This window comes from Pelodiscus sinensis, chromosome 1 (assembly GCF_052426305.1).
Source record: "Pelodiscus sinensis isolate ZL-2025 chromosome 1, ASM5242630v1, whole genome shotgun sequence".
Lineage (NCBI taxonomy): Eukaryota > Metazoa > Chordata > Testudines > Trionychidae > Pelodiscus > Pelodiscus sinensis.
This window is the reverse complement of record NC_143052.1, coordinates 29,382,561-29,395,354: the sequence shown is the minus strand read 5'-3', so window position 1 is coordinate 29,395,354 and position 12,794 is coordinate 29,382,561. Positions and strand designations below refer to the sequence as shown.

Genomic DNA, 12,794 nt, shown 5'->3' with positions numbered 1-12,794 from the left:
AATTCCTACCTGCATTCCTATTGGCTGAATCTACCTGGTTAAGTAAGGGACATAGTTAACCCATTAGTCCCCAAGCTGCTGGCTAACCCTCATGATAATGATACGCCCCCCAAATCACAGATGGTGCTGGACAGCTTCTGGCCACACTGGCTGTGATTTCTTCCTAGAGGTCTGAGATAAAACATAATAAATACATATGTGCGCACACACATGCACACACGCACACACGATAATAAATTGAGAGCAATTCACTTTCTAAACACTATTTTGGCCAGTCACGAATAGGCTCAACACATCACTCAAATATGTGAACCTCCTACAGGATGAGGCTAATCGAATAGAGCTGTGGCAATTGCAGAGAAGACTATCTCAGACCCTAGGGATATCTGCCACCTTAAGAAACATTTTTCAGCAACTCAGATTGAAAATTATTTGTTCAGGTAATACATTAGTGCTGGCCATGGTGAACATGACAAAATATTTTTAAAACAGTTGTTGAAAGCTAATTAATGACCCTGTCTCAAGAACAGTTTTCAAATTCTGTTTTTAAGAACTTTTGCTCACATTTGCTGGTAAAACCATGTCACCTGAAATAATTTCCACATCTGTTCCTGAAAACAGTTTGTTAAAACAGGCCAAAGTATAGTTCAGTGGGGCCTCAGTTTCTGGCACTAGGTTAACAATGTAAAATCCCATTTAAAGAGTTAATCGGTTAACCAATGGCTATGTCTAGATTGCATCCCTTTTTCGTAAAAGGGATGCAAATTAGACGTATCGCAATTGCAATACATCTAATTTGCATCCCTTTTACGAAAAAGGGATGCAGTCTAGACATAGCCAATGTGTTTAACTAGTTAACTGGGATCCAATGGGTGCCAATCCAGGAGGGCTGCTGGTGCACAGTATGCCGTGGGCGGAGGCTGCTCCAGGCACCATTTAACCAGTTACCCGAGTAAGCATGCCAGTGAAGCATGCTTCACAGGTAACAGGTTAACCTTTTAAATCCCTAACTAGTATGTGTTAAACGGGAGCATCACTTCTGAACATTCTTGAGCCATGGCCTAAGGTGACAGAATACAATCGATCCCCAGACATGGGACAGGACACAACAGTGTAGTAACTATGGGCGAGAGCATTTATTGGAATTGAAATGGGAGAAACTTTTTTTTTTAAACTTACACCAGACATTGCGTAGACAGTAAACTTTCAATATATTATTCATAGGCTTTTTTTTAAATAAAGAAAAATACAAATATGTTATTGATAATATTTTTATTTATACAGGCTGGGCCTCCCTGGTCCAGCACTGTTGGGACCTGACTGGTTCCGAACAAGAGAATTTGCTGGACAAGGGGACGTCTCCTGCCATCAGCCCCCAAGCCCAGCAGGCACCCTGCTGCAACCTCCACCACCCACAACCTGGCTGGGCTGCTTGCCCAGCTGCTGCTGGCTCCCTGGGCAGCACAGGCACTGGCTCCTGCTGTGGGGATCTGGCCCCACAAATCCAGGGGCAGCCACGGGGCTCCGGCTACAGCTCCATGCATCCAGGGACAGCCGTGGGGCTGCAGCCCTGGCCTTGTGCTTCACTGGGCTGCTGCGGGGCCCCATCCAACCCCATGGTTCTGGGGACTGCCACGGGTGCTCCAACCCCGCACGCCTAGAGGGTGCTAGGAGAGTCTGGTCTCAGCCCCAAGCTGCCGGAGGCTGCTGCAGGGCTCCAACCGCATGCTGATCCAAGCTGCCAGGATATTCCAGCCCTGCACTGTCCCCATTCCGGCTGCTGACCCTGTTACCCCAGCCCAGCTGGCCTTCTTGCCCTTAGGCTCCTGGGCTCTCTGGGACAGGAGCATCCATGGTGCTACCAGACAATGGATGTTGCCAGACCAGAAAGTGCTGGTTTTTGGAGGTAGAGTCTGTATTAAAAATGCAAGTGCCAGATTAGACAGGTAAAAACCAGGAACCCCTGTCAATGGCTGAAATGAAAACTGAAACAGAGGGCTCTAAAATTGTTTTATATAGGAATTTTATCCAAATAATTAGATACAATCTATTTAAAATGTGCAAAATTTTGGAAAGCCAACTATAAGAGGTATAACATGACAGGTAAGTAGTAAGTCTTGAATCCTGTCAGGTGCTGTACACAGTAATGATAAAGAAATACAATTTCCTTTATATACAAGAGTAACCCTTCTGGCAAGCTTTTGCTGACACACGAAGGATGTAATTAAAATACAATCCAGTTCAGAATGTTATTGATTTCTTTACAGCCCAGACCAGCAAGTCTCTATAACATGAAGACTAAGGTTTGGATTCAGGGAAACCTGAAGCAAGGAAAAGGCAATCAGGTCTCTTTCATTATAACTTTGCTTTCCTTATTTCATTTCTGAAGATAATCAGTCATGAGAAAAGTGAAATCAGCAGCACACAACCATTTCTCTCTTACCTTGGTGGCAGTGCTGTTGAAGCACTTTTAAAAGCACTTTTGAATATCACATCTTGAAGGGAGTGTTCTTCCTGCAGCCTACTCTGAATTATTTGAAGCATCCTAAAGATCACACAGATGAGTACAGCAAGTATGAATGTATACAGCAGAGTAAGGGAAAATAAAATCATAGTTACTATCAGGTACCTTAGTTACATATTAAAACCACTCATTCAGCAAAAGGATGGTATGTTAAATACTGACATAAGCCAAATATTATTACTGATTACATATACACAATTTTAAAAATAAAAATACTAGTGTTGGACCCACCACAGTATGGTATTAGGAAGGTAAAACTAGACAAAGATTCACAAAGAATTAAGTATTAATTTCAAGAAGATTTAGATTCTGTAGCAGAGCTTTTAGAGGAGGAATGGCACAATTAAGTTTTGTTGGTGAGAAAGACAAGTTTTCAAACTTATGCAGATCTCTTCTTCAGAGAAATACTTAAAAGCTTCTTCCTCTCACCCACAGAAGTTCCTCCACTAAAAAGAGATTACCCCCACCTATCTTGTGTATCTACCATGCTGTAGCTGTCGGTTCCAACAACACTGCATATAGTTTAGGCTGGCAGAGCCAATCATTCATTTACCTTCGCAGTAGAGCCATTGGTAAACTCAGAAGTTTGGGATTCCATACACACATCCCTCCTCACTGCCATCTCAACCAATTCCAAAAAGAGCAAATAAAAATGAACCCTATGTCTTAATTCATACGACACCAAGTACTGCATGCAATCTCCAGGGTCTCACATTAAAGCACATATGCACTTGTCTGCTTACTCCTGTGTGATACAGTACATTGGAGCATTTCTCTCATTGTCTCCCCAGATGCATCAAAGAGTTATTGCAGGGAAGGAGAGAACAACAATAAACTTTAAGTACTAACACTAAACTTCAATTGTGGAAGGTGGTGAGTTATTTTGCTTTAATAACTGACATACCACTAAATGTGGCAAATGGAGTTTTATAAAGAGAGACTACCAGGACTACTACACGTGTAATTCAACTAAATAAAATGAATCAGGTCTGGTTTATTACAAGGACTGGTAGTTTAAATAGTTTTATATTTTTTGAAAAATGAAACAGCACTCATTCATGAAGATACTGAATGCTGGCTGGCCAGCTCTAAAAAGCCAGATACAAAATAAACGGCCTTCAGTTTCAGCAAGCATGTATGGGCAACCTGTGAACATATAACATATAGGCTTTAAAAAAGAACAACGTGAGCTAGATATACGGAGAGTATATTCTCTGAGCTATTTCCAGAGACAAAAGAAAAGCAGGCCTATCATTGTCCAACCTACACATTCACATCAGTCTTTAGCTTCATCTATTACCTCTGCCACTCTCTTTGCTGGGGACTGAGATCAAATATTACCTGAAACAAAGAAGAAAACATATAGTAACAAATCACCAAAAAGCAATACTAATGACTCCACGCCATCAAAGTTCTCTCCACAAAATTCAGATGAGAAAAAAAAAAAAAAAAAAAGGAGATTTAATAATAATATTTTATTTTGTGCTACAAGATATGTCTACTTGGCCAGTCTGCAGGAAACCTATGTGCACTTTAAATTTTAGTTTTTTATTAGTTAAATCTAACAATGTGTAACTACAAGGCAGATTTTTCATAATGTTACATAATTCAAAAAGTAGCAACTATAGTTAAAATACAGAAGAAGCAAGAGCAGTTGCTGTCCAAAACTAAACAGTATTAAACAAAGTTTGATATTGGTGTATTGAGATCTCACCCTACTACGTGGCAAACAAACTATTAAACCATTTTAACCTTTTATTACATGTACAGCAAAAGAGGAAAAACAGCTAAAACATTTGAAATGTAAAGTATGACTTTCATTTTAACAACATCTTTTGTTCCCTTTCCCTCTAGCTGGAGAGTTTTTACTGTCCACTCTATTAGATGGTACTAAAGATGGTAATAACTCTCCTTTTGGTGAAAAGACAAGAACTTAATTGAGATGGGCTAGAACTGTGGTTACTGCTGCTGTTAGACTGACCTCATTTCCAAGAACACAGAATAAGAGAGAAGAACAGCAAAATTGAAAATGTGGCTTCTATCTCTAGTATTGACTTTAACTTGTAAACCTCATTGCTGGGGGGAGGTGGGAACCAACACAGCACATGCTCTCATTAACTACTCTGAGATCTGGCACACTCAAATCAGCATTGGGCTGTTTAGGCTATTTCTTTTAGCTACTTCTTTCTGGACAAAGGCTGACAGTAGTGTTACAAAATACACAGTCTTGCCCAGCTAAGAGACTCTGGTTAGACAGAAGGAAATAGGAATAGAAGAAACAAGCTTGTGAAATGAAAAACAAAACAAACCCCACATCCCAGGTACTATTCGGGATTCAACTGGAGCTGGTAAAAGTGTCAGTGTCATCTGGGTCCCAGTCTGTGGCCTGGTATCGTCAGGACATCTCTTAGAATTGGAACGAGGGAAGCCTGGGGTCCCAGAAGACCGTGAGAGTGGCAGCCATGATAGTAAAGCTCACCCCAGTAACTTCTTCCTGTCCTTTCACAAAGGTTGGGTCTTTCAGGATTCACAAAGGGAATGGTGATCAGAATAGCCTATCCTCTCATTATGTTGTCCACGAATTAACCAATTTTGGTTCACTGAGTTCCAGACCCCCAATTTCTTGTTTATCTAGCATGATCTTGAGTTATACATAAGCCTTTCTGTTTGGACTAATTTGATATGTCTCCCTTTTTAAGCAGGAGCTGGAGACTTAAGAGACTGGAGTGAGCCTCCAGAGTCAGCAGAGCCCCAGGGAGTGACTTGCTCTGTGGAGCCTTAGGTCCCTGAAGCTTCGCAGATTGGCCTGCTGTCTGGGATGGTAGGAAGTGACCCAGGAAAGGTGTGTTTTGATGGGGTTCCCAGCTGAGCTAATGGTGGACCACTCCACCACTACCAGTGCCTGGTGGAGTCAAGTGGGCCTGAGCCCCCTACCAGAGCTGTCGCCCCACTTCCTCTGTCTGCACTGCCCTGAAACCAAGTGTCACTTTATAGACTCTAGCCATTAGACTGTGCTGCCGTGGGGTGACAGACAGACTTAGGGCACTGAAAGATGAGATGCGGTAGTAGCAATATCCTCACACTCCAGAGATGCCCTTCTAGGGATGGGGTGTGCATATCCCACTACACATGCTCACAATGAAATTGCATTTCTGGACAGAATCTCTTTATAGTGTGAGCATATTAAACTTAAACAGCCAACCCTGAAACTAGTTTTGAATGGACAAACCTTTGTGACCACATAGAGCTGTTGTGTCCAACCAGTTCTGAAGTAGTAGCCATTATAATGGCTACTGTTATAGCAAATTAGCCACACTCAACCAGCCAAAGAGCCATATGTGGCTAGTGGCTAATGTTTTGGACATCATGGATGTAGAGTATAATTGGTGCTGCACAGTGATTCTGCGCAGGTCCAGCTACAGGACAGAATAGTATTTTTGGAGGCTTAGCTTTACTTTGTGATGTCTTTTCATTTTAGTTAACAGCACTATCTTTATAAAGAAAATGGAATAAACTTACTGGTTCATAAACTAAACCATCTGCAGAGGCAACCATTGTTTCTGCTAAATCCAAAACATCAGCCCCAACATCTGTTTTAAAAAAAATACAAAAACAGATATTAATAAACAAAATATCCAGTAGCATTTGACAACATCTCTTCAAACCAATCAGTAAAACAGCAGATACACATTAAAGTGAGAAGAATCTATTCTGTGTTAATGGAATGCAAGTGCATATTAGTAAAGGAAAGAAGGAAGCTGGCAAGAAACTGTGAAAAAAATACTTTCAAGACATTTAACTACATCAGACAGAGGGCAGAAAGAGAAGGGAACAGACAGTTTTTAGGAATAGCATAATTTCTCAGTGATATATCCCTTTCAGAGAATGTTTATTTATTGGTCATCTTAAACAGTAAATATTGAACAAAATATGATATTTACACACACTTATGCACATTTACAGACATACAAAAAGGTATTGGTGCAAATTTAAATCCGTTCCATTTACATAAACACAGTTATCAAATCCAGATAACACTAGTTCACAGAGAAAACTAACCTATTTGATTTTAAAAGAAGGAAAACACATTGGAAGAGTGATATAACACTAACTGAAAAAAAGCAGACTGATAACAATTAGCTCTTATTTAGCACTTTTCATCTCCAGAGTATGACAGTAATTGTCATAACAGCCTGACTTATGTATTGTACCCATTTATCATATCACTGAGGCAGAGAAGTGTAATGAGCTTCCCAAGATCAAACAGTCTGTGTCAGAGCCAGAGCCAGATTTAGATATCAGAGAGTTTCTACCTGCTCGGTTTGTGGCAGATCGACAAATTTAAAATAATCCATAAGAGCAGGGAATAGGGTATTTGTAAATCAAACTACTATGAAACAAACTTCAGCATCATAGGTGTAGGTGGAGCTTGGTCCTGCCTTGAGGGCGGGGGGCTGGACTCGATGACCTCTCGAGGTCCCTTCCAGTCCTATGATTCTATGATTCTATGATTCTATCACACAATCTAAAAATATTATAGTTGAGTTGAAGACCCATGAAAAGAAGCACAGGGAATGTAGACAAAACTTTAAACACCCAACAATATGGCTAAGAATAATGGTTTTTCTCTGTCAAGACTAACCAAAAAACACAGTATAGACAAATGAAATTTAATTACCAAGCACTTGTGTAAAAAGCTGCAAACCTGAGCTTAACAATTATCAAGTCACTGACTGAAAATGGACAACCTCAGCCTGAAAGCAACATCCTATGACTCAATTTTATTGTAAATGCCACCAAACAACAGAGGAAGCTTATGATCTACCTCACTTACTAGTTTGTTAAATTGTTCCTATACACCCTCTGGTTAACTGTGCCCAATCCTGTATCTCAGGAATAAAATGCCTATTTTTCCAAAAAGTCTGGAACAATCAGGCTCTCTTCTTGGAAAATCAAACCAACAGCCAAGGTGTCTGAACAAGTTATTTTAAACATGTTTTTAATCGGACAGCAATACCATTTTTTTTAAAAAAAGCACAACAATCAATACTATCATGCTGATATAATACTTACATTGACACTTCATAGCAACAGTAATATCTATATTGATTCTTAATTTACTGGAAGACAAAAAAAGAAAACATTTGCAATATTAAGTAAATTTAGTAGAGCTAAAAAGACAAAATAACTAAGTGAGAATACGTCCAGAAATGTACTCCTAGAGCAAAATGAATATCACTCCAGGTAAATATTATCCTCATTTAAGATTTGGGAGAACTTAGGCAGAGAAGTCACCCAGTGTCCTATTCAACCACTTATGCCTTTAATACAAAACAAGTGGCGGGGGATCTAGTTTCATAGAAAAATAAAATATTTCAATGAACTTCAGTAACTGAATGAAATGATTGATTCTGTAGTTTAGCTGCCTTTTATAAAAGCCCAATGATTACAGAAAAGCAGCATCTCCACTGTCAGTAATATTTTGAAGTGTACTTTCATGTACAGTAAAACTCCATTGGTCCGACATCTGATGCTCCGGCATTCCTGATGGTCGGGCACCATCAGGAACCCGGAAGTGCTCTGGGCAGCCGGACCATTGGAACTGCTCTGCCCCCGGCTTCCCCGATTCAGCTGCTGCTGAAACTGACCAGCGGCTGAATCGGGGAAGCCAGGGGCAGAGCAGCTAGAGTGCTGCCGGTAGGTCCCGTAGCACTGCCCCTTGGCGCTGCGGGACCAACCCGGCAGCACCCCAGCTGTCCCCGATTCAACTGCCGCTGAAACTGACCAGAGGCTGACTCGGGGAAGCCAGAGGCAGAGCTGCTCTGTCCCGGGCTTCCCGGAGTCAGCCACTGGTCAGTTTCAGCAGCAGCTGACTTGGGGACGCCTGGGGCAGAGCAGCTGGGGTGCTGCCGGGTTGGTCCAGTAGCACCGAGGAGAAGGAGGAGTTACAGCAAGTGGTGGCACAGATTAAGGAGGAACTGGACAGGATCAAAGCTCTGTCTGGAATACAGCAAGCCACGTTAGAGCATGCACAGAAGCAGACAGCAGAGATGGGTCAGAATCTGCAGGTTATGGCTGTCCGCTATGCCAATCAGAAGTATAAGTACACCCGGGACCACCAGCCTTCTCAGGTGAAGGTCTGTGCGCTCCAGTCCACTGATTGGGACCCTACCATATAGAATACGGATATTTGGGATTCGTCTGATGAGGATACCATGCCGCAGCCGGATCCTCGGGGTCCCCAGAAGGGATCGGATTACACAAATCCGCCCCCCTACAATATTGTGGCAAGGTCCTTCCCCAGTCCCCTTGCCTTGGGATCTCTTCTTGGGTCACAAATCAACTCAAGATCCTTTCTAGTGCAGTCACCCACGCCTTTTATTGACAGTGCCAATTTCTCACCACCTTCTATTTACAGAGCTTTTGTTCACAGCAAACTCGGCCAGCCTCTCCTTCTGATGGGGAGCACAGCCAGCAGTCTGTCACAGTATGTGTTATTAATCCCATTTTAAGATGGAAAACAGGCATGGCGAGTCTAAGTGACTTTGTAAAGAAACCTTCTCACTAAGTTAGAAAAAAGGAAGGTTTGTTACACTCACCCAAAATAGATTTTCAGCCAAACTTAAGAGCCTCTTTGATGAAGAAGCAAAAGACTGCATAACTGTACAATAGGAGGATGTCAGTCTGTTCAAACTGATTTTTCTTTGAGGGGGCAAAACCAGAGTTTTGGATGCATTTCATTTAAATTTATTATAAACATTCTTTTTCTGAGTAAAACAAGTGTGTTTGTATTTCTGACATAATACAATCACTACTTCAGGCCAATTTTCAAAAATATGCATTGCATCTGTGAATTGGGCTATAGAAAGCCTGCTTTTCTGAAGTGCTTAGTTTCTGAAATACTGACTTCAATTGGGGTTGTGAACAAGTATCACCTCGGAAAAAAATCAGGAAAGCATCTGGAACTGACAGCAAAACTATCTCCAGCAATCTGAGTTGTCATGACATGTAGTATAACAGGCAACCATCAGATAGCTGTATGCAACTTGGTGCTTTATAATGAATATTCAATAATTTGAACTGCACACAGAAGCAAAACAGGAAGCATAATGACAAAATGACAAGTCTCTTCTCTCTTAATAGAAGGCAGATGTATTTCTCTTTTTAACTGAACCTGGCCCTGGCATATTAAACAAAAGGAAACCACCTGTTTCCATTTTAATTTTAAACTGTAATTGCTTATGAGTTACAAGAACATTTTAAATCCATTTGTTTTAAAACAGCTGATGAAATTCAGACAATTTAAATTTAAAAGAAATTCTAAGGAATAGAAGTTACCTAGTAAAATCCTTGTCTACTTCATATTCATATTTCATCCAGGTGTCTTGATACACCATAAACTCCATTATGGTTAATAAAGCCATTGTTGTAAACGCTATTAAAGAAACTGAAAGGAAAAAAGAATCAGCTGGTAAGGAAATGTTATTTACTGCTGGTATTTACAAGAAAGAGACAATAGAATAATAATTAAAGATGACTTTTGTGTGCAGAAAAATGAATGAGTTCAGATCTTAACTAAACTTATCACAAATAAGTCAGGGATGGGCAATAATTTTCACAGGGAGGGCACGTCACGTATTTTGGTACATGAAAATTGCAAAGTTAGAAAAAAGGAAAGTGTGTGCGTGTGCGAAAGAAAACACAAGCACTAAAATCTCAGAAACAATGCACTGCCTCTTAAGATAGGCACTCCTCTGAGTCTCACTTACCATCCATGCTTCAGATTGGAGGAGCTCTGTTGTGCATCTCCCTCATCCTGACCCCGGCTCCATAGAGATGGGGTAAAGGAACAGGGGGACACCCTGACTTCAGCACTCCCCTTCCCTCTGCACAACTAGCAGGAGAATCCTGGGAGCAGCTTGACTGCAGAATGGAGCAAGGTGGGGGGAGGAGCAACTGAACACATGCTGCTAGATGTAAGTATGCACCTATGCTAGTCAGCTGGGAGGGCAGGAGAAAAATGCTTGGCGGGACAGATTTGGCCCATGGGCCTGATTTTGCCCACCCTTGCCGTAAGTGCAAAAATTCTCTTAGGAATACATCTATTGTACAGTCTTCACATTTACACAGGAATAACAGAGATACAGAAAGTCCCAAACCAAAAATATCTTTTGGATGTGATTGGCTGTGTCTTCAGAGAACACTTCCTGGAGTCCACACAATTTTTTTCTCCCTCCACTTCAAGGATGCCACATCATAATAACCTTCCATGAATAAGGTGCGCTGGGTGGACTTAAGTCTATCAGGGTATGTCTATACTACAACGTTAATTCGAACTAACTTAGTTCGAATTAGTTAATTCGAACTAAGCTAATTCGAACTAACGGATCCAGACTAAAAAACTAGTTCAAATTAGCGTTTTGCTAATTCGAACTAGCATGTCCACATTAAGTGGACCCTGAACCGGGCTTAAGGATGGCTGGAAGCAGTGCCGGCAGGGCATCAGAGGAGGACTTAGAGCATGGAGATGCTGTCTCAGGCTAGCCCAGGGCTGTGCTTAAAGGGTCCCGACCCCCACCCCGGACAGACAGTTCTCAGGGGTGCCCCGCTTGCAAAGCAGTCCTGGCTTGGATTGCCCGGAGTACCCACACTGGGCACATCACAGCACTCGGCCATCAGCCCGGCTGCACTTGCCGCAGGCTGCCATTTGGGGAGAGGGGACAATTGGGGGGCTGCAGGAGAGCTTCCACTCCCAGAAGCCCGCAGAGCCAGCCCAGTCCTCCCCATCGGGGGCTCGTACCCCATTCCTCCCTCACCTCCTTCCACTTACCCCTCCCTAGCCCCCCTTCCTGATGTACAAAATAAAGATAACGTGTCTTCCAAAATGGAATCTGTCTTTATTGAACAAAACTGGGGGAGACTGGGAAAAGGAGGTGGGAGAGGGGAAGAGAGAGGCTGGGAGAGGGGAGGGCAACTAAAATGATCAGGGGTTGGGAACAGGTCCCATATGAAGAGAAGCTAAAGAGACTGGGACTTTTCAGCTTAGAAAAGAGGAGACGGAGGGGGGACAGGATAGAGGTCTCTAAAAGCAGGAGTTGGGTGGAGAGGGTGCATACAGAAAAGTTCTTCATTAGTTCCCATAAAGAAGGACTAGAGGACACCAAAGGAAAGGAATGGGTAGCAGGCTTCAAACTAGTAACAGCAAGTTGTTCTTCACAAAGCAAAGAGTCAACCTGTGGAACTCCTTGCTGCAGGAGGCTGTGAAGGCTAGAACTGGAACAGAGTTTAAAGGGAAGTGAGATCAAGTCATGGAGGTTGGGTCCATGGAGTGCTATTAGCCAGGGGGTAGGAGTGGTGTCCCTGCCCAAGGTTTGTGGAAGGCTGGAGAGGGATGGCACGAGACAAATGGCTTGGTCACTGTCTTCGGTCCATCCCCTCCAGGGTCCCTAGGGTTGGCCGCTGTCGGCAGACAGGCTACTGGGCTAGATGGACCTTTGGTCTGACCCAGGACGGCCATTGTAAGCTCAGGGTCGGGGGTCTCAGTGGACCCCCTTGATTCTCTTGCACACCTGCTCCTGGGTGGCCAGGCTGGCAGCTCTCCTGCCCTAGACGGCCACTTTCCTGTGCCTAATGCGGAGATCGTGGACGAGGTCCACGATGTCTGCACTAGCCCAGGTGGGTGCCCGCCTCTTGCGGTCCCGGGCAAGCTCCCGGGAGTCGCCAGCCTGGTCCCGGGAAGAGGGGGAGGGCTGGGGGGCATCGGGTGGGTGGCTCGATCTGTGCCAGGTGCAGGGTCTGCTGGCTGGGTGCTGGCAGGCTTGCACCTGGCACGGGCACCGCAGCCAGCCCGTGCCCCTTTAAGGGGTCCGGGGCCGGGAGGGGGGCAGTACAGTTTCCCTGGTGTTGGCCAGAGTGGCCACCAGGGAAACCTGGGGAGGGCTAGCCTCCCACTAGTTCGAATTAAGGGGCTACACACCCCTTAATTCGAACTAGCTAGTTCGAACTAGGCTTAATCCTCGTAAAATGAGGTTTTCCTAGTTCGAACTAAGCGCTCCGCTAGTTCGAATTAATTTCGAACTAGCGGAGCGCTAGTGTAGCGCCTATGAAAGTTAATTCTAACTAACGTCCGTTAGTTCGAATTAACTTTGTAGTGTAGACATACCCTCAGTGCTGCTCCATTCTCAAATACAATCATAGCTACAGAGAAGGATGAGCTTCCTAGCCACTTATTTATAGACGTGCCCTATCATGATATCCTGATGCTCTGCCC

The 12,794-nt window shown here is 43.2% G+C and overlaps 1 protein-coding gene across 3 annotated transcripts in view; it reads right to left on the bottom strand.

Annotated features, from left to right (window-relative positions):
* The window catches only part of ERGIC2 (ERGIC and golgi 2), a 43,541-nt gene that overhangs the window by 13,978 nt on the left and 16,769 nt on the right, over positions 1 to 12,794 (bottom strand). For all 3 annotated transcript variants that reach the window (XM_089778627.1, XM_075927361.2, XM_075927369.2), the window contains exons 4-8: positions 9,863 to 9,971; positions 7,598 to 7,644; positions 6,044 to 6,114; positions 3,825 to 3,865; positions 2,444 to 2,545 (exon numbers count right to left, since the gene is read on the bottom strand). In XM_089778627.1, the coding sequence (XP_089634753.1) occupies positions 2,444 to 2,545; positions 3,825 to 3,865; positions 6,044 to 6,114; positions 7,598 to 7,644; positions 9,863 to 9,971 (370 nt within the window). The remainder of the gene's footprint in view (positions 1 to 2,443; positions 2,546 to 3,824; positions 3,866 to 6,043; positions 6,115 to 7,597; positions 7,645 to 9,862; positions 9,972 to 12,794) is intronic.